The following is a 23,191-nucleotide window of genomic DNA, read 5'->3' on the forward strand; positions in this document are numbered from 1 at the left end:
TCATTAATGTCGTATTATTTACAGTCTCTCACTGAAGTGAGTCCACACCTCACATTTGAGTCAATATTTGATGATATATTTTGATGTGCCAAGAATGAAGAAATGACACTGTGCTGTAAAGTAGTGAGTGTACTGCCTGTGTAACAGTGTACATGTGCCGTCCCCTCAAAATAACTCAACACAAAGACATTCATGTCTAAACCACTTGCCACAAAAGTGAGTACACCCCTAAGTGTATTTTGTGTAGTGTAAACACAAAAATCTACAAAAAATAGGTCTGGGGCCCGTTTCAGAAAGCAGGGTAATTGCAAACTCCGAGTAAGTCAACCCCAGAAAACGGAATACTCAGGGTTTTTGGTTTCAGAACGTGAGGTAAGTCAAGCCCATTTCACAAATCGAGGTTTTTTATACTGGTATAGTGAGTAACATACTCCGTGAACCTAACCTGGTCGGGATCAGGTTTTATTCCGCAAACCTAGGGTTTGTTACAATCTCCGCCCTTTTTCAAAGGGCCAGCGGTGTTGAAATCGATGGAGTTAAATATAATTCCCATTTTCCCAGTTTCAACAAAATAAATATAAAAGTGATTGACATATAAACTTGCGCATTAACACGTGAAGCAATTTTCTCCCACGCCAACTCTCTTTCTTTTGCTGCTGCGGCTGTGTTGCTCTTTTATATTAATATGTGCTCATATTCACCGTACACTTTTAACAGTACATCCAATTCGATTGGCAAGAAATGAGGTTAGGGTTAGAGCGCTTTTTGTCACGTGCCGTTGCCATGGTGAATCGTGCTATCTTCACTCAATTGATGATGGCTTTTCATCGCCATGCTGCACGCGCGTAACCTAGTGTGAACTTAGAGTGGATTGAACTCAAATCAGCTGGTCTGAAACTTAAAACTCAAGAGTAGTGATTCTCGGAGTAAATCAACTCAGAGTTCAGATTTGAACTCTGTGTTGGTTGAACTTCCTTATTGAAACGGGCCCCAGAGCAATTCCAGCTTTATGGACGTGACAAAAATGTCAGAGAATGAATTTTTATTACGATTATATGCAACCATCTGTTTATATTTTACTGAACCCTTTTTGATAGAGTCTAAACATCAAAAAACATCTGTCTATGGAAAAATATATTTTAAAAAAGGGAAACAAACATGACAAAAAAAGGACACATTTTTTGGGAGACGATAAACTTTGTAGGATTTCTGTAAAATAAAATGCACAATCCTGAAGCAATAATACTCAATGAATGGAGAAGAGATGCCTCTTTATAGAACATCAAATAGTGACTTTATATTCATTTTCATGTGTTCATTTATGAGGAATATGTAGCGTTATGGATGTGACAGTCCTGAAAATGGCTCTTACCTGACTATGAAAAATCATGCACTAAAAATAATTCAAATGCTTTAGAAATTTGTAGAGAGATCTCACATGAGTATTCCAATCACCAAATGTTCAAATCTGTGCCGTTACAATAGAAAACATTTTCACTGAATTGCCGTCACTGAATACAAAATCAAGATCTTGCCAAGTCATCCAAGTTCCCTGATCTGAACATTATAGGACATGAGTGGGATGAACTGAGGAGGGACCTCCAACATCTGAAGGATCTGGAGAAATTTTTAAAGGAGCAATGGACTAATGACTCCAACATGTTAGTGTGTATGGGTTAGTTTTGGTTAATGGTAATGTGTTGTATTGTCATGCCATACGGGACGGGGCACATTAGCGGTGTAGTTAGTTGTGGCCTTATGGTTATAGAGTCAGACTCGTGACCAAAAGGATGGCGGTTTGATTCTCAGGGCCGGCGGGAAACGACTGAGGGGCAAGTGATAGCTGCCCACTGTTCAGGGTGTATGTGTGTTCATGACTTGCAGTGCGTGAGTTCACTACACACTTAAATGCAGAGGTCATCATAGCTGACAATAGGTCACTCTCAGAGGACAGGTCCAGTGGAGGATAATCAAGAACCGGCCAAAGGTGCGGAGACAAGACCCCATCATGGGGTGCCAGATGACCTTGTAACAGTGCGACACACTCGGGTCTGATCAACCTGCACTGGGCCTCTAAGGGCCAAAACACCCAATGAGGCTGTGGATCAAAACTGACCATGTGTCACAGTGATGGGAACCATACAAAGGGCATTATCACCTCAACAAAACCTTCTTTCACTCAGGATAATGGATGTGATGAAAGAGGGACCGGACACACAACTCATGAGATCTCTCTCTGATGATGGGAAGGAAAGGTAAGTATGTTTTTCTATAATCATTTATCCATAAACGCAGAGGATACAAACTCAGAGAAAGCTCAAACCTCCTTTACTCGGATCATATTCTGTCAAGTGTAATGTGTGGGAAATTTCCTATTGGGCAACTCAAGTGTGCTGAAATAGTAGGATTAATACACCTTGTCCTATTAAAGACTCATCGTATGAGCACGTTCAACAAGTTGGTATGATTTATTAGGATCGTCATGAAATATATCATAATAAGAGCCCGTGTCTCTGTCACAACACAAAATCTGAACTAGGGTTGTCACGATACTGGAATTTCTAACTTCAATACAATACCTTGAAAAATATCGATATTCAATACCATTTTCGATACCACGGAGAAATAAACTGCCACAACATTAAGGGGGTAATTTTTTTTATTAGAAGTTGTTTGAAGCCAGGTTTCTCAACAGTATACACAGGAACCTGATCCATGCATATGTACACTGCTACAGCCCTGTTCAGCTTCTTAGCTTCATTTGAGTTTGCCCCATACTTTCTTTGCTGTTCAAATACAGCTGGTAGTGTAGGTTGTGAGTGTGTTGTTTTTGTTGCAGGTCGACCACACTTTTAAAATGAACTGAACTATCTTACTAATCTTAGAACTTAAGTTAATGGTAATAGATATTTGTTAACATGAATAAACAATGAAAAATGCTTCCAAAACATGTATTAATCTTAGTTAAAAGTTAATTTAAACTAACATTTACTAATACATGTATGTACTAATTAAAATCCAAAGTTCTATCTGTTAATATTTTTTTTCATTGGACCAGAGCAATCGGATTATATTAACTTTAAGAATTACGGTGAAAAAACGAGAAAACACTCATATCAGCAACAATACTACGCCATCTTGGTTAATGTTTGAGTATAATGTTAAATTAAGAAAAGTTACCAACCTCTCGAAATTCTGATCCGGGTGTCTGTCTTTGCTATATTAGAGGTGTTAGCGCCTTTTGTTAGCACTGCTCTGTAGCAACTCTTGCATATTGGCTTGTTTATGTCCTTCGGCTTTCCATGTTCATTTGCTTCATATCCAAAATATTTCCAGATAGCACTCCTGCTGTGTTCTTTATCAACCAAAGCCGGTTGCGGAGGTACGAAATGTTACGAGATTAAAGTCGAAATGTTTCGAGTATAAAGTCGAAACGTAACGAGAATAAACTTGTCGTAAAACGTTTTTTTTCCGTGAAAGTTGTAGTTTAAGAGTTTAAGTTATGTTTAAGCACGTCATCTGAATCAGTGAGTTAGTTCTTAGTTCATGTCAGATTTTTTCTTCTGAATAAATTCAGTTTTCTTCATAACCGCTGCAGTGTCCTTTTACTAATTATAACTCAATGATGATGCGCCATCATTCATCAATGATGATGAAGACAAAGAATTTCCTTATTGCTAAATCCTAATCTAAAGTAGGATTTAACCAAATCCTCCACAGCCATTGTTTCTAGTAATTCTGTTATTTTTCTCAAAATATTACGAGTTTATTTTTACGAGTTTATTCGCGTAACGTTTCGACTTTATTCGCGTAACGTTTCGACTTTATTCGCGTAACGTTTCGACTTTATTCGCGTAACGTTTCGACTTTATTCGCGTAACGTTTCGACTTTATTCGCGTAACGTTTCGACTTTATTCGCGTAACGTTTCGACTTTATTCGCGTAACGTTTCGACTTTATTCGCGTAACGTTTCGACTTTATTCGCGTAACGTTTCGACTTTATTCGCGTAACGTTTCGACTTTATTCTCGTAACGTTTCGACTTTATTCGCGTAACGTTTCGACTTTATTCGCGTAACGTTTCGACTTTATTCGCGTAACGTTTCGACTTTATTCGCGTAACGTTTCGACTTTATTCGCGTAACGTTTCGACTTTATTCGCGTAACGTTTCGACTTTATTCTCGTAACGTTTCGACTTTATTCTCGTAACGTTTCGACTTTATTCTCGTAACGTTTCGACTTTATTCTCGTAACGTTTCGACTTTATTCTCGTAACGTTTCGACTTTATTCTCGTAACGTTTCGACTTTATTCTCGTAACGTTTCGACTTTATTCTCGTAACGTTTCGACTTTATTCTCGTAACGTTTCGACTTTATTCTCGTAACGTTTCGACTTTATTCTCGTAACGTTTCGACTTTATTCTCGTAACGTTTCGACTTTATTCTCGTAACGTTTCGACTTTATTCTCGTAACGTTTCGACTTTATTCTCGTAACGTTTCGACTTTATTCTCGTAACGTTTCGACTTTATTCTCGTAACGTTTCGACTTTATTCTCGTAGCGTTTCGACTTTATTCTCGTAGCGTTTCGACTTTATTCTCGTAACGTTTCGACTTTATTCTCGTAACGTTTCGACTTTATTATCGTAACGTTTCGACTTTATTCTCGTAACGTTTCGACTTTATTCTCGTAACGTTTCGACTTTATTCTCGTAACGTTTCGACTTTATTCTCGTAACGTTTCGACTTTATTCTCGTAACGTTTCGACTTTATTCTCGTAACGTTTCGACTTTATTCTCGTAACGTTTCGACTTTATTCTCGTAACGTTTCGACTTTATTCTCGTAACGTTTCGACTTTATTCTCGTAACGTTTCGACTTTATTCTCGTAACGTTTCGACTTTATTCTCGTAACGTTTCGACTTTATTCTCGTAACGTTTCGACTTTATTCTCGTAACGTTTCGACTTTATTCTCGTAACGTTTCGACTTTATTCTCGTAACGTTTCGACTTTATTCTCGTAACGTTTCGACTTTATTCTCGTAACGTTTCGACTTTATTCTCGTAACGTTTCGACTTTATTCTCGTAACGTTTCGACTTTATTCTCGTAACGTTTCGACTTTATTCTCGTAACGTTTCGACTTTATTCTCGTAACGTTTCGACTTTATTCTCGTAACGTTTCGACTTTATTCTCGTAACGTTTCGACTTTATTCTCGTAACGTTTCGACTTTATTCTCGTAACGTTTCGACTTTATTCTCGTAACGTTTCGACTTTATTCTCGTAACGTTTCGACTTTATTCTCGTAGGAATAAATCCAAGGATGGCAATAATAATGACCAATATGTATGGAGGAGAAACATTTTTTACAATGTGATATTCCCTCTGCCTCAAATTGTTTTCTTTCAATGAACTATTGGAATTTTGTAGATTTTTTTAATAAAAGATCAAAATGAAAAAAGGTGCAGATTTATTTTTACAGCCTTCTTTGCTCATATTTACAAAGTACCAGCTGTCCTGTGGCTCAGTGGTCAGATAATGATACTAGCAACGCCATGGTCATGGGTTTGATCCCAATGGATTGCATATGGTCAGAAACACATGTATGACACAATGCGGTGTAGGTCGCTTTGGATGAAAGCATCTGCCTAACCCATAAATGTAAATAATAGTGGAGGGCACTGTATGTATGAAGAGAAAACATTGGAGCAGAAGGTAAACTCTGAATGAAGTGAGAGTGAATACACCTCACTAGAGTGTGTGTGTGTGTGTACCTCAGACTCAAAGTCCATGTTGAGAATGCGGTCGGCTTCATCCATCACCAGGTATTTCAGTGCTCTTAGATTGAAGCCTTTTGTATTCTCCAGGTGATCTAACAGACGGCCGGGAGTTGCTATTTAAGACAAAGTTCAAAAGAAGCATTAAGAATAATCCATGGCACCAAAATTCATAGATACATGTAAATTTGCATAAATAATCTATATATACACAGCATTAGTGCTGTCAATCAATAAAAGTAATAATCATGATTAATCGCATATAACATTAATGTTTTTAAAACTAGTTTTACATTGTAATAATTTCACATTTAATCTACAAATGTATGTAGAAACAACAGATTTCTTTAACATTATTTTATGAATGAAAGTCAACATTCTCATATTAGTACTGCAACCGATGTCTATTAAATTGATGATTTTTATTTATTTTAACATTAATAATAGCCATTTAACACTGACGTACAGTATAACCGAGCGCTGCAAGAAATATACAGAAATTGAATGAAGTTCTCAACATTTTACAGTCTTTAATGCCAAATTCTCAATTGAACCCATAACTTAAGTTACACAACACATTGAAGTCCTCTTTTCTTCTGTTCTTTTATGATCATTAATGACAGCAGTCACAGCAGCAGGTATATTTAATAATATAACTCTAAACCTTTTTCTGGAGCTGTGTGGACAACAAGAGACTGATCAAATGAATTCTTACCGATGACAACATGAGGTTTCTTAGCAAGAACCAGTGACTGAGACATCATATCAATCCCTCCGACAATAACAGCTGAAACACACAAATCATATCATATCAATGCACGGCTCAACATTAATGTTTAATGTCAGATGCATTAATGACAGAATTTGACTTGCCCGACCCAACAAGCCATTGAAAAAAGAATTGATCTTTGTCATGTAACTTGTTGTGAGTTCCATAGCAACACAGAACAATAAGAACATGTGTATTACACAGAGTATTACACACACTTTGTTTGTGTGAAGTGTGTTTATGTGTGTGTGACAATCAATGATGAACCGCATTGAGTACATTTAACTAGAATCCTGTTTTTTAAATGTCATCTGGCTGTTCTGCGTGTCTGAGATGCACAGTTTAACATATGACATGAGTGATGGTCGAGGATTTATCTGCGTCTGCACAGTATGAGGATATGAACACATCAACTCCAGAGTGTATTTTACCAGCATTTAGTGTTTGAGTGAAGCTATCGGCAAGCACACATACTAAAACTCAGCCGTCTTCACCTCTACACGTCAAAATAAATGTCCCATTGACTTGAACATTACTGTAGTATTTGCTAAAGGAAATTGTACTACCCTTGTAAACACTGTAGTATACTATAGTAAGGTTCAAAACACTATAGTAAACTGCAGTAAAATTCCTAGATACTCCAGTTAATAACACTATAGTTAACTACAGTCATTTATGTGGAAAAACATTCCTCTATTGTCTACATTCAACATTAGAAAGATTAGACCCTATCTCACGGAGCATGCGGCACAACTCCTTGTCCAGGCCCTGGTAATCTCAAGGTTGGACTACTGCAATGCTCTCTTTGCTGGTCTTCCTACAAAGGCCAAGCTGGTTCAGAACGCAGCAGCACGCCTCGTCTTGCAACAGCCCAGAAGGGCTCACGTGACTCCCCTTTTCATCTCTCTTCACTGGCTACCTGTTGAAGCCCGTATCAGATTCAAGTCACTAATGCTTGCCTACAGGACTATCACTGGATCTGCACCGGCTTACTTCCACTCTCTCCTGCACTCCTACACCCCATCAAGATCTCTGCATTCAGCAAACCAGCTGCATCTTGTTTTGCCTTCTCATAAGGGCAGTAAATCGCTCTCCCACTCATTCTGCTTCACAATTCCTTCCTGGTGGAGCATTCATCCTAACTCTGTCCGTTCAACCACATCTCTCACAACATTTAAAAAACTACTTAAAACCCATCTCTTCTGTGAATACTTGACAAACAAATAAAAAGAAAAAAAATACACTAACCCTTTCTCTCAACAGGTAGTGGTCTAGCTTTTGTTGAAACTAGTAGCTTTGTATTGGCACCTAATGTATTATGGCTCCTGTATGAACTATCGCTTGTTGCTCCTAAACTCTTTGTAAGTCGCTTTGGATAAAAGCGTCTGCTAAATGACTAAATGTAATGTAATGTCTAGTAAAAAAATGAAATACACAGATGTTTTGAAAAATAAACCAATTTAATTAAGCTAGAAAATGATATGGCCCTAATTTACCCATCTGTACGTAACATGAATGTTTTTCGTCGGTTTTCTGCCTATTCATGTGATGAACTGCGCTTGCATATGTGTTTAATGATCACAAGAGACGTTTTATACTCTGTTCGGCATTTGCTACAAACTCTGAACATCTGTAACAGCGGTGCTATGTGCTAGAGAAGTGAGGTACAGCTCTGACACTCATGAACATTACTGCTGGTCTTTGATCTGGACCAATCATGAAGAGTATCAACTAGTGGTGGGCATAGATTTTTTTTTTAAATCTAGATTAATCTTGAAATTAATCTAGATTAATCTAGATTAAAATGGCTCATTTGAATTCTGACGAAGGCATTCAGAATATGTGTGCTACCCAAATAATGACTAAAAGTAAGTCTAGACTAAAGACTCATCTTTTTAATCTTGCATACACTACACTTCCATAATATTAATCCTCAGAGGATTTAGGCTGCATTATTTAGATCAACCGGAACCAGGAACACATCCAACAACAAATGATGTACTTGTTGCATCAAAGAGTGCAGAACAGTACTCTACTCTCAGCCAGTCTTGTCTCTTTGTTCCAAGGTTACCGCAGGATGCAGTTCATGCCCAGACCTGATGGCAGAGCTGAGAATGGGAAGCGGTGACCTGACAAGTGCTAAGAGGATAGAGCTGGATAAAGGACGCGACAACTTTGTTTTTCCTACAACATTTCAAATGCTATTAGATTGTTAATGATAATCTTTAATTTTTATATTTTTATTAAGCCTTGTTGTGCAAGCACTGATGAGCTTGTGCAGAGGCAGCAGCTTTTGCCAGAGGGGAACTGGAATCCCCTGGTTGGGCCTGGGTTCCCCTGAGGTTTTTTTTCTCGATGGGAGTTTTGGGTTCCTCACCACCGTTTGCATATTGTTTTGCACTATCTGCCTGGCCGGGGGGGCTGCTTTAGAATTCATACTTGTATTCAATGCGTCTCATGTACAGCTGCTTTGTAACAATGAAAATTGTAAAAAGCGCTATATAAATAAAGTTGAGTTGAGTTGAGTAAGTCTTTGAGAACGTGTGTCTCAAGCCAGGTGGCGCATTAGACCAGGGGCTCATCTCCTGTTTCCAAAATGCATCACAAACTGCTTGAGAAAGCTGTTCTACTATGATAATTGGTGATGAAAATAAATGATGTTCAATAAGATGTACTTATGTTTACTTCTGCATTAGCTAAGGGATGCTTTGCGTTTAGGTGGTACTTGAGACTGGAAGAGCTCCTACAGTACATTTACATTTAGCAGACGCTTTTATCCAAAGCGACTTACAAAGAGTTAGGGAGCAACAAGCGATATGTCATACAGGAGCCATAATACATTAGATCTCAATACAAATTTACTGGTGTCAACTAAAGCTAGACCAGTACCTGTTTTTTTTAAACCAATTCCGCATTGCACAAGGTGCAAACAACCTTAGTCTTGTCAATGTTTCCATTGGGAAGCTTCTTAAAAATACATTTACCCTGAAGCAACCCGGCGGCTTCAAAGCTGCATCCATGTTAGCACGTCATGTTTGATGTGGTCATTTCACAGTAACGTTATGTTGTGTTCAGACCAAACGCGAATGGCACGTCAAGCATGAGTGATGTACATGTCAAGTCAATGCAAAGACGCGATAGACCTACTTGCGACGCTAATCGCACGAATGAAGCCCTGGTCATGAGATCATAGGGCGGCGCGAATGCCGCGAATTGCGCGAATCATGAGAGTTTAAAAATCTTGTTCTCACCCGGTACAGAGCAATTCAGCTAGGTATACATCCGCACTAAGAAATCAAGGTGAAAGTCATCATAGCTTGCGTACTATAGACCCAGCTCCCAACCCAACTTTGAGAATAGATTAACAGCGATTTTTTTTTTAGCGCGCGATAACAGTCTCACGTTAACGGCCCACCATTAGTATCACAGATCCAGGTGACGCAGTGGACATTAGGTCAAACTCTTAAAAGGCAAACTTTACCAATCAGACAGAATTATATTGACACTTCAATTGAAATATCATCTTTTTATCTTCAGACAAGTAAAATTTGTACTCTGAGAAGTGTCTGCCAACTTTACTTGTCTGAAGGAGAAATCAAGGCTCAATTGCAATGGTCATGTGTGAGTTTGTTGGTACCCGTCTTAACTCCGATGCTGGAGCCCAGAGCCTCAAACTGTTCAGCGATCTGAAAGGCCAGCTCTCGTGTGGGGGTCAATATGAGCGAGTGCAGCCGCTGCGCAGACGTCAGCAAAGACTGCAGGATGGGAAGAGCAAACGCTCCGGTCTTCCCCGAACCCGTCTCTGCAAGACCGATGACATCGCGGCCTGAAACACACACACGTATGTACAGTCAAAATAACTGAAATAAAAGATCAGAATATTAAAGTCTAACATTGATTCATGTTTATAAAACTGTTTTGCAAAGGAATGTTAGAATAATAAAGTGATTGGCGTGAAGTCGCTTGTCTTGAAACACAAAGACTGGGTTTAGACACATTCTTTAATAAAAAGCGGATATGAAATGACTTCTGCCAGTAGAAAACAAGGGTGAGATATGATAACAATGGGTCAGTTATTCAGATCAGAACAGGAGACTTTTTTGCGTTCCCCACAGGTTTCACTCTTGAGCTATTAAAAGGAGTTATCATAATGAAACCAACATTCATACACTGTATTCCACGTCATGTATTTCAATAGCTATATGTGTGGAATAAACTAATCTGACATAGTTAAGAAACTCTGAGTCTGCTGCTGCTATCATCTGTCAATGTCCATCCAGCACCGGGAAATTTCATTTATTTATTAGATATTATTTATTAGAAGGATCTTGTTGTTCTATAAACACCATGCACTGTGCTGTGTTTTAACTTAATCGGTTTTTCTGTTCCTCTTATTTGCAACTGTAAAGGTGCTTTGGAACAATGCACATTGTGAATAGCCCTACATAAATAAACTTGAATAGAATGTCAGGACGTTACTCTTTCAAGATGTTTCTTTTATTATTCTTCATAATCACTAGATGATAGTCTATAACAGTCTTCCTCAATTGGCAGACCTGATCCTGACCTTTGCTTTGTTCATCCGGACCGTGAGACGTAGCCTGTTTAGGTTGTTTAAATAGAGCCACGCATCTTCACAACAGGGAATCACATCACACACGCTCTCAGGAACATAACATTTATCCATTTGGCAGACGCTTCTATCCAAAGCGACACACATTAAATTATCCTATACATTTATACATAGGTATGTGCAATCCCCTGGGATCGACCCACAACCTTGTGTTGGTAACGCAATGCTCTTACCACTGAGCTACAAGAAAGCTACATTCTTTTAGTTGATCTTTTGCCGCTATATCCTCTAATATCATAATCTAGCATTAAACGCGCTTCATTTGAAAACTTTGCGCTCCACAGACGCTTCTCTCCCCCTAATGACATGCTATATGAAGAGCAGCAGTCACGTGTTTATTTACCAACACTAGTGCAGACACACAGAGCAGAGAAATAGACACACTACACTCAGCTAAAGGCAGCAAAAATTATAGCATTAGTATCTGTCAGTCTGTTTAGTATCTATGGGAGAAAAAAATTGAAATCAAGAAATTCAAACCTTTCAAAATTTTAAATTATGTGCTGTGGTCGTACTGAAAAGACAGAACCCAACCACAAGAGTTTGTGCGTCACCCGGACAGATAAGAGTGCAGAGGACAATAGAGTATGAGCAAGTCATGGAAGAGGAAAGGCAAATAATACACCCAGCCCCACTTTCTGCGAGAGCAAGCATTTGAATTTTTTTTTTTTAGTTGTTTAATGTGCAAGAAAAGGAAACAAAATAAATGTCAGGATCTTGAAGCAGTGTTTTTTTTTATTTCTTTAGGACTGTTCATCACAGTCAAATAGGAACTAAAAAGAAACACTAAACCACAAACTGGAATAAAATAAAAATAAATAAAATATATCACGTCGAAATTTGATTCAAATTAGAGAATTGTTTTTGAATCGAGTATCGAAAAAATTGTGAATCGATTTTTAATCATTACCGCCTACAGGGCGGTAGTTGTTCAGGCATGTTGGGCTGGAATGTTTTGGAATGGGCACAATGGACGTGGATTTGAAACATGCTGGAACCACTGCTTGGGCAAGGGACAGGTTGAAGATATCCGTGAAGACCCCAGCGAGCTGCTCCGCACATGCCCTGAGTACGCAACCAGGGATGCCATCAGGGCCAGCAGCCTTGCGCGCGTTTATCCGGCTTAGTGCAGTGAAAACCTCTGTGGAATTTACTGTGATGATTGGGTGGTCGGTGGAAGGTGTGAGCCTGGTGGCGGGTTCCTTATTGTCTCTCTCAAAGCGTGCATAAAAGTCATTAAGCTCGTTCAGAAAGGCAGCATCTGTGGTTATGGGGACGGAGTGGTTGGGTTTATAGTCACTAATGGCCTGGATGCCCTGCCACATGCGTCGAGGGTCAGATTGGTAAAATGCTCCTCTAGCTTCAACTTGTAGCAGTGCTTGGCCTTTTTGATGCCCCTCTTCAGATTTGCCCTGGAAGTACTATAGGCCTGTGCATCACCTGATCTGAAGTCGGTGTTGCGTGCTTTCAACAGGAGGCGCACTTCCTTGTTCATCCATGGCTTGTGATTCGGGTATATGGGGATCTGCTTTTGAGTTGTGACACTATCAATGGTGGTATTGATGTAGTCCAATACAGAGGAGGTGTAGGTGTCTTTGTCCGTGTGAGAGTCACTGGTGGCCTAAGAAGCAAACATACTCCAGTCTGTGTGTAGAAACCGCAGGCCACACCTTGATGGTCTTCACTGATAGCTTCACACGATTAATGAGAGGTGAATACTTGGGGGTGAGGAACAAAGAAAGGTGATCATATTGAAACAGGTGGGGGAGGGGTGTCGCGGCGTAAGCTTCAGCCATGTTTGTATAGACATGATCCAAAGTTTTGTTTCCTCTTGTGTGGCAGGAAACATGCTGGTGAAATTTAGGGAGCACTGTCTTTAAGTTAGAGTGAATAAAATCTCCCGCAACAATAAATGCAGCCTCCGGGTGAGCAGTCTGTTGTTTACTGATGGCTGCATGAAGTTCTTTCATAGCAAGCTTGGCATCAGCATCCGGTGGAATATAAGCTGCCGTTATAATGGTTGAAGTGAATTCCCGTGGCAGATAAAACGGTCTACATTTAACCATGAGAAACTCAAGGTTAGCCGTGCAGTGTCTCCTGACAATAACAGAGTTCGTGCACCAAGCTTTATTGACATAAATGCACAGTCCACCTCCTCTTGTCTTACCGGATTCCTCTGCCGTTCTATCCGCGCGGTGTGTGTTGTAGCCCGCTAACTCAATAGCGTTGTCCAGTATGCCGCTGTGTAGCCATGTTTCCGTGAAGATTATGACATTGCAGTTCAAAAGTTATTTGTTGTCGATGATGCGGAGTCGAACCTCATCCATTTTGTTCACTATTGATCGTACATTAGCAAGGAAAATGCTGGGTAAAGAGAGCCGGTGTGGTGTTAGCTGTAGCTTAGCTCTTAGCCCTCCGCGTTTTCCCCGCCTCTGTTTACGATCTCGACGCCGCCAGCGAGCACTTCCGCCCGGCCGTGTGGGGTGCGTAGCATCGGGTGTTTTGGCGATCTCAGGGACGAGTTGAATGTTGTTGATATAACTTCCGGGAATGCGCCAGCCGATATCCAAAAGCTCATGCCGGGTGTACGTTGTAAATGCACAACTGTTCTTAACGAACAGGCCCGAGATGAGCAAGAAAAACACTATATAATTGCTAAAACTGGAGAGACGCTGAGCCTCGCGATGTTCACGCGCCGCCATCTTGGTCTAGAAGGGTTTAGTGTTTGCTATATGTCTCAGACCTTTCAACACGTGGTCTGTGTCATGAAGCGAGGTGAACAAACACTGAGTTTCAGAGTAAGTTTTGAGTTGACAAAACCAGACAAACTCCAGCTGGATTAGATCAGGTTCAGCTGTAGCACAACACTTGCTATAAACTTTCTGTGTCAACTCCAGTTTGATCCAGAGTTTGTGAGGCACGAGCACCTGAAAGTGTGACACGTGAAGCAAACAGCCAATCACACGGCATCATCAGTTTGACTGACATCACGCCACTATCAGCGCCATTCACTTTTCTGTTGAAGATGATGAGATCATTATGAAACGTGTCATGAACTGAAACACATTAACAAGGCAGAAATAAACCCGTCTGCAGTGAACGTTTCACAAGACAGCAACTGACTATATCAATACTTGATTATAAAGGTTTACAAGAAGATCTAAAGATAATATTTATACTTGATTACTTTAAAATGCTTTATTTATTGAAGATGGTTTTTATACAAATATAGTTATATTAATTTAAATGCTGTGTTTAATATTTATGAACTAATATGAATTGTCAACTCATGCAATAATTATATGAACATGTTTGAAATTATAATCAATAAATGTAAATACACAATACAAACAAACCCTTAGCATCTAACATCTTATCACTTACACAGCGTTGTGATACAGGCCACAGATGAGAGATATTTTATGATGGTTTTATCTACATTTAGCATTAGCATTATTGATCAGCATGGGTTACATTTATGCATTTGGCAGACGCTTTTGTCCAAAGTGACTTACATTGAATTATCTTTTACATTTATACTTAGGTAAGTGCAATCCACTGGGATCGAACCCACAACCTCTTACCACTGAGCTGCAGCAATGTTAACATTGTGTCCCTGTGAAAGCCCAGGGTAAAGTCACATGATGGAATGAATGATTAGATAAAGCCTCAGACAGCACTCACGACTAACACTTGAGAGAGGTGGCACTGGTGCCTCACACTTATTCTGATGGTGGCATCAGCTTTTCATTTAATAGCACCAGAGTCGTGGGGTGAGTAACAATAAAGAATCATTAAAGCTTCATTGAAATGTATTTAATACATTCATAAATCAATTAGAAATTAATACAAATCATTGTTTAGGATTGAATTATTTGTATTGTATATGTAAACTCTCTTTCAACACTTTTTCATATTTAAAGCACATCTTTCTTAAAGCTACATTCTTCCATTATTTGTTGTGAACAACTCGTATAAGAGAACACAATTGCTTTAATGTCAGTGTTTTTGGGCCCGTCCTTTGTTGTTTGATGAACATTATAAACAGAGATCTTTATTATAGATGGAGATGGTGGTCTAGTGTGTTAAACCACTGAACTGGTAAATCAAAGGTTGCTGGTTCTATCCCAGCAGACACCACCAGTGTGTCCTTGAGCAAGACACTTTACTCCATGTTGCTTCAGGGGGATTGTCCCTGTAATAAGTGCACTGTAAGTCTCTTTGGATAAAAGCATCTGCCAAATGACTAAATGTAAATGTAAATATGCTGCTGCCCCTTTTACTGGAACACACATGTGTTCTGTTTCCAAACTGGTTGCTCACAAAACAAAATACCTTTACAAGCTTTCTTGTTAATATGGGAATTTTGAGGTTATTTGTGTCTATATGTCCGTTACAGAGTAAGAAAGAGGACTCTATTTAGTATTTTGGGCTCTGACTCTCTGGGGGGGTGCATCTCAAACACCCCAGAGACCTGAAGGCGTCTAGTGATTATTAGTATAATAGTATTAAGCGTGATGTATAACGTTGTGTACGCTTTGCAGTATTGTTAGTGAGCTTTATATTATAGTTTAAACACATAACATATTGTTATATTTTATTTTTATTGATTATTCTGTAGGGTGCTTTTATGAAGGACTTTTGATGGGTTTTCACAAGCAGGGTTTTATTTGGGAAATGGGTTAAAGATAGAAGTAGTTCTGGTATGAATGGCCTATAAAGGCTAATTTAGTAGGTAACTTTCTTTTCATTTTAATTCTTACATTACATTTGTTGTTTGTTTGTTGTTAGTAGTTTTTTGTTGTTGCAAATATTAATGATCAGACTTCTATTAAGAGGGCATTCCCCTAAAGCCACAGAGCCTTCACTACAATCATACTGAGGCTAACCCTACAGTCAAATAAATGTTCAGATGACATCATCATACGGTTTTGTGTGTTCAACACATCACATAACACAACTCTTCTGGCTGGGTTCTAACTGTTATCAACTTTGGATCCCCACAACGTCAGAAGGAGAAGCTGCTTTAAGCGCATCATTCTGCATCCGTGATGCCCATAACAGTAAATAACTTTAAAGTTGATCTGCTAAAGATAAAGTGGTCTGGTGGCATCACTAACCCATCATTAGATTACTGTGAGGTACTCACCCTCCAGAGCTACAGGAACAGCCTCGACTTGGATCTTTGTTGGTTTCTTCCATCCCAGATGTTCACAAGCTTCACAGAGAACCTCAGTGACTCCCTAAAACACACACACATGTTTATATTACTACACTGGTGGGGACGTTACATAGACATCCATTGATTCAATATCAGGCTTATGATAGATTCAAAACATAAACCTAATAATCACACAAACATGTGCAAGATATAAGATAAATAGAAAAACACTTTTGACTGAATTATGAGCCATTTTATTTTAGTGAGGACCAGTCAAATGTATGTTCACAAGCGGACACACAAGCACACACGCACAAGCACACGCGCACACACACACAGTATTATTAGCATTTTCATTGTTGATTATTAGCTTTAGCTTCCGTTTAAATCGAAGTATACAAGAGACTAAAAAGGAGTGACGTCAGCAGCGCTACGCGTCGATCAGATGACGCGGATGTTGTTAGAGATCACAGCATCTCTTCTGCGAACGAAGCGATCATTTTATTACACTTTAACCATATCTCTAGCGAAACTATATCCTGTGGTTATACAAATGATAATCGATATACCAAACGACAGCCCGGTTAGTACACTTTCACTATAGTTAAAGGGTTAGTAAGTGAAGTGATTGTCAGCGGTGTGAGAATGTTTTTGTCACCAGATCTCTGAAGCTCTTGTGTGTCTCTTCTGTGTCTTCATTCGGTTCACTGTGTGGTGTTTCGTCTTCTGTTGTTTGTGTATTTATTTTCTCATCGCGTGTTTCTCCCTCGTCCGCCATGTTAGCTTCCCGTTACACACGTGTTACGTTTGAGGCTTTCGCGCATGACCGGAAGTGGGAGGTTTATTGTTTAGGAGAGTTCCGACACTCGTATGGTTTTGAATGGAAGGGATACAGCGACCTCCACTGGGCATGCGCACTCCAATAGCGCATTATTTTCTCACGCTGAAACAGTTGAATCATATGTTTTATTATTGTAAGGTTAGGGTTAGGCTCTCATAGACGTCCATTGGAAGAATGGAATGCGGAAGTTACTCGTGTCATGGAGCGAGCAATAGTTCCAAACACAGCACCAAATGTCGCCCAAATACACGAGCTCGCGCTGGTAAGTTTATCAAATACTTCTCTGTAAAACTGGTGTTTTATTGTGAGGATGTTTGTGATATCAAATATAGTTTTCCTTAATAAAAATAGCTTTTCTGTGTGTCTGAATGATTTTCTATAAAGACTGCGCATTAAATCAAATGTTTTCTACCCTGTCTCCGTATAAATTATATAATAACATCTCTTGCTGACTGTAATGGTTGGTATTGATCATTCTTCAGAAATCATTGATTATTTATTGATAAATTACTTGAGCATTTTTCTGTGGATGTCTGAACATAATTTAACATTGCTATGTAGTGATGGTAAAAGACGCATAAGAGACAGATTAATGCATTTACATTACATTTACATTTAGTCATTTGCCATAAGCTTTTGTCCAAAGTGACTTACATTGCTTTATCCTATACAGTCGTGGCCAAAAGTTTTGAGAATCACATAAATATTCGTTTTCAAAAAGTTTGCTGCTAAACTGCTTTAAGATCTTTGTTTCAGTTGTTTCTGTGATGTACTGACATATAATTACAAGCACTTCATACGTTTCAAAGGCTTTTATCGACAATTACATGACATTTATTCAAAGAGTCAGTATTTGCAGTGTTGGCCCTTCTTTTTCAGGACCTGGGCATGCTCTCCATCAACTTCTGGGCCAAATCCTGACTGATAGCAACCCATTCTTTCATAATAACTTCTTGGAGTTTGTCAGAATCAGTGGGTTTTTGTTTGTCCATCCGCCTCTTGAGGATTGACCACAAGTTCTCAATGGGATTAAGATCTGGGGAGTTTCCAGGCCATGGACCTAAAATTTCGACATTCTGGTCCCCGAGCCACTTAGTTATCACTTTTGCCTTATGGCACGGTGCTCCATCGTGCTGCAAAATGCATCGTTCTTCACCAAACTGTTGTTGGATTGTTGGAAGAAGTTGCTGCTTGAGGGTGTATTCTTTATTCATGGCTGTGTTTTTGGGCAGAATTGTGAGTACGCCCACTCCCTTGGATGAGAAGCAACCCCACACATGAATGGTGTTAGGATGCTTTACTGTTGGCCATGGGCGTAAATCTCATTTAACAGTGGGGGGGGACAATACATATAAAATTTCTCAATAGCAATTTTTGGAGGGGACACAAATAATACAGTCAAAATTGTACTTACTACGACACTAAGCGACAATATGCATTAGGTTTATAGGTTCATCATGCAGACTTGCAGTCATATTATAACTGAACTGTGAACAATAAAGGTTTTTCCATTTATATATATTTGTTGTATTTGTTGTGAAGACAGGAACGTGTACCCAAACAAACTTACATTCTGTGTTGTACTCGTTGATGAATCGCCCGAGTTTCAAACTGAATATTTAGTTTATCCGCCGCGCACATATTGCACACAATAGATGCTGAGAAAACGATTTTCCCTAACTGAATGAAAGCTAGGCACCTTTTGTGGACTTTAGATAAAGTGCCAACGTCACAAAACTGTAACCGGTGTGTTCGCGGCTGTGTGTGACACGAGACCTGAATGACAGGATCGGTGGCTAATTGTGGCGGTTAATGTTCACATCATGACAGGTCGCTTAAAATATAACAATGCATGAGAAACGGCTTCGGTGTGTTAGTTGCAGTGTGTGAAGTCCTATGTAACAAGCTAACGTTTACTAGCTAAGTAACGTTTTAATCGCTAACATAGCAGATACATGGAAAAATACATCGGTAATCATCATTTTTTTAAACAACTAATTTATTAATAAATCAGCATGAACTACATTAAAGAGAATCACTTCATTTAAAGTGAATAAAATATTATGGGATCAGAATCCCGCCACAAGTATTGCGGGCATATTTAAAAATATAATAAGCGTAAATCAAAAAATGTAAACCGTGAATCAGAACTTTAAACATATTTTAAATGATATTGGACAAAATTCATTTATAAAGACAAAGTTGGTCAAATCGCAACCAAAATAATGTTCTCCTTGGTTGTTTTACTCATTTCATCTTTCATATCCATTGTACGACTGCTGTGCCGTATGTGAAGCGGTAACAGTCATACATGGTTTCATTTAAGAATGTCGTTCCCTCAAAATGCAAAGTCGTGGCCACGAGATACTGATGTTGTTCCCTCAACATAAGAAGTCGTGGGCACGAGATACGGATGTCGTTCCCACATTATAGGATCTTGAGGGAACGACTTCACATCGCGTGGCCACAACATAAGGATGTCGTTACCTCAACATGCTGATGTCGTGGCGACAACATAATATCACGTTTCCTCGAGATAATATGTCGTGGTCTCATCATATTATCACGTTCCCACGAGTTAATATCTCGTGGCCACGACAAAACTAAGTGAAACGCGCATGTCCCCTCCCGGGCTCCGTAACTATGATTATGCCATTTGCAGTTTAACTCATTTAGACGAGCACATCGTGTAACGTTAGCGTCTTTTCTCACGCTGTTCTGGGTGAAGGTAACATTAGTTGACTACTGTTGAGACATTCTGGCCGCTAACCATCTATCAGTAATAAACGTTATCCAGGGTAACTGCCATTTAAATGTTATTGCAATGGTTTCATAATTAGACCCATTTTAATTTAAGTTGCAGTCTTGTGCTCAAATTGTTTACAACACTTGTTACAACTAAAACACATTCAAAATATATTTATTATTAGTTTTGCTTTGTATGATTCATGTCACTTGTTTTTCTTGAGGAAAGCAGTTGTTCCCCATGTAACATTTTGAGTTGCATCAGTGCTAGGCCTCTTGCATCAAGACATCCACTTTACAGTTTGCTGGATATGTTAATGCAGGGGTGCAATGTCGGTCCTGGAGAGCCACAGTCCTGCAGAGTTTAGCTCCAACTTTGTTTAACAAACCTGTTTTGAAGTTTCTAGTATGTTTTGTGAGACCTTGATTGGCTGTTCAGGTGTGTTTGATTAGAGTTGAAGTGAAACTTTGCAGGACACAGGCCCTCCAGGACTGACTTTGGACACCCCTGTGTTAATGGACAGGATCTCTGCAAGAGACAACACAGTAAGTTACATTTCTTTACCAGCATTGTCTTTTTTGAACACGTTTGTAATTCTGTCGACTTGCATTTTGCATTTTTTCCCGCACGATGTTGACTACGTCCTCAGCCACGTTTCCTGAAATTAGTGCAAGAGTGAGTTCCACAGCTTTGGTAAAACGGAAGAGCATTCTTTAGCTCTTAAATATAGCTTCTTAAATATTTCCTTCAAGAAACATGGAGATGGACTTTGCATTGTACACTGCATCTAAAAAGACTCGAAGGCTATCCAAGATATGACTTTCCTCATCAGAACAGCATGAATGGCTCCATCTATTACAAGTCCATGACCATCAATTTAAGATTGTCAATAACTCATTTTAACATTTATTGAGGGGATAGGATCAGTGAATCTATACATATCAGTAAAAACAAGCTGCTAACTAAAACTTGAACTCGGATCAATGTTGTTGTTTCATGACCAACAGTTTCAGAAAGCTAACAGACAAAGTTGAAACTTTTTTACAAACATTGATTGATTAAACTGGTCTGGATAACTTGAATGGATAAATGTGAACTTTTGAACCACCAAAAAAGACAATTCTGTTGCGGCTGTAATAATTTTTCTCATTTTATTATTGTTTTTAGTATATTGAATTAAAGTACTCTATTTAACCAGTCTCATTACGTTCCTGTAGTGATGTTTGCTTTTTTAATCACCTTTATAATGGTGTTAAATGACATATAAATAACACAAATTACATTAATAATAGTCTGATGATTTAAGATTCAAGTTGCAACGGACTGCGTCACAAAATTGAACTAAATAAATATCTCTGAAATGTAAGATTGGTTGTCGAGAACTGAGCCATATCATGATAACGTACACTCCATCTACATGAGGGACTATTACTAGTGTTTTTGCTCCTCCAATGAGTCCTCAAGCGCTGTCTTACTCCAAAAGGTCCTGGGATAAAAAAAAATACAAGTTGAAGTACGCATTGTTCTGTGCATTTTTAATCATAGCATGGACACCTGGTTTCAAAGCTGATTGGGTTAGGATTCTGCTGTACAAATCTTTTTTACACACTTTGTCTATTAAGAAAGACCGTTTTAAATGTTTAAATCGTTTCCTATGTACACACTAGTGTAATCTCATGCTCTTTGACAAAATTCCTTGCATCGGTGCAAAATTCACAAAACTGACAAAACACATCTGTTCCCCGGTAACACTACGTTCAATTAGCACTTATTACTGATTTAATGCACTACTGTGAGATAAGACACTGAATCATGTGCTCGTCTAAATGAGTTAAGATTTGCATGTCATTATCATTGTCACGAGCTAGCAACATCATCACATTTACAACAATACAGTATTCATTTCTAAATACACAGCCAATAATATTAAATAACTTAATAAAGTAACTGTAAACTATAGCACCGCTGACTAAACCCAGCTAACATGTATGTTAACTTATCGGACTATATGGTGTAATCGGACATCAAATTACTCTGTAAACCTGGCAGATCATATTCATAACAGAAGTGTATCTGACACTCAGTAAAGATATTATTATGTTCAACTACATGTGGACCTTGTCCAGGATTTGCAGATGACGGTTATAGTCCACCTCCACGGATATGCCGCGAGTCGCGTATGAAGTGACGTCAACACCATCTTCGACTGATTGGCTAGAGGAGGAGCTGTCAATCTAGAACTAGTGGACCAATGGTGACGCAAAAGCCCGCCCTAATTACCATGAAACTCGAACTGCAGTTTTTGGAAACGCAAGCGCAGAACGTGGAAAAACAAGCGAGGAAAAAAATAACGTATGCGTAGAAAAAGTTTAAATATTAGCAGAAAATATCAAATAACACGAAAATGAGTAAAACAACCAAGGAGAACATTATTTTGGTTGCGATTTGAACAACTTTGTCTTTATAAATGAATTTTGTCTAATATCATTTAAAATATGTTTCAAGTTCTGATTCACGGTTTAAATTTTTTGATTTACGCTTATTATATTTTTAAATATGCCCGCAATACTTGTGACGGGATTCTGATCCCATAAAATATCCTTCTTACTGGAGTTCAACAACCACTGATGAACTGAGTCGCATACCTGACTGAATGTGTTGCGCAATGCGCAGGTGAGATTAACGTGGATAGCAGGCATTGGGCCAAACCATTGTGAGAGGCAGGGGGAACTCAACAGTTTCTAAATTTAAAACGCAATTTTTGCTTTTGTATTTTCTACTAATTACACAATTAGATAAAAATAACTATATTTATGACAATAGCGAATTTATTTATTCGAGGGGGGGACAACCTCGGATAGAGGGGGACATGTCTATCCGAGGGTTGACATGTCCCCCCGGGATTTACGCCCATGCTGTTGGCATGACACAGGACTGATGGTAGCGCTCACCTTTTCTTCTCCGGACAAGCCTTTTTCCAGATGCCCCAAACAATCGGAAAGGGGCTTCATCTGAGAATATGACTTTGCCCCAGTCCTCAGCAGTCCATTCACTATACTTTCTGCAGAAGATCAATCTGTCCCTGATGTTTTTTTTGGAGAGAAGTGGCTTCTTTGCTGCCCTTCTTGAGCAAGCTCTGCACTGGTGGCACTCCGATCCCGCAGCTGAATCCTCTTTAGGAGACGATCCTGGCGCTTGCTGGACTTTCTTGGATGCCCTGAAGCCTTCTTTACAAGAATTGAACCTCTTCCTTGAACTTCTTG

General features: G+C 39.0%; 1 protein-coding gene and 1 long non-coding RNA gene across 2 annotated transcripts in view; one reads left to right on the forward strand and one right to left on the reverse strand.

The window, feature by feature from the left end:
* ddx47 (DEAD (Asp-Glu-Ala-Asp) box polypeptide 47) overlaps window positions 1-17,164 on the reverse strand; it is a 33,734-nt gene extending 16,570 nt beyond the window's left edge. Inside the window, exons 1-5 of the mRNA XM_056751952.1 lie at window positions 17,000-17,164; window positions 16,330-16,423; window positions 10,185-10,373; window positions 6,494-6,565; window positions 5,776-5,894 (exon numbers count right to left, since the gene is read on the reverse strand). Of these exons, the coding sequence (XP_056607930.1) occupies window positions 5,776-5,894; window positions 6,494-6,565; window positions 10,185-10,373; window positions 16,330-16,423; window positions 17,000-17,119 (594 nt within the window). The 5' untranslated portion in view covers window positions 17,120-17,164. The remainder of the gene's footprint in view (window positions 1-5,775; window positions 5,895-6,493; window positions 6,566-10,184; window positions 10,374-16,329; window positions 16,424-16,999) is intronic.
* A 59-nt stretch (window positions 17,165-17,223) lies between these two features.
* Window positions 17,224-18,699, forward strand: LOC130425639 (uncharacterized). Its single transcript, XR_008907083.1, has 2 exons — window positions 17,224-17,444; window positions 18,062-18,699. It is a non-coding gene; the product is annotated as an uncharacterized LOC130425639 (long non-coding RNA).
* The last annotated feature ends 4,492 nt before the right edge of the window (window positions 18,700-23,191 follow it).

Source organism: Triplophysa dalaica, chromosome 7 (genome assembly GCF_015846415.1).
Source record: "Triplophysa dalaica isolate WHDGS20190420 chromosome 7, ASM1584641v1, whole genome shotgun sequence".
Classification (NCBI taxonomy): domain Eukaryota; kingdom Metazoa; phylum Chordata; class Actinopteri; order Cypriniformes; family Nemacheilidae; genus Triplophysa; species Triplophysa dalaica.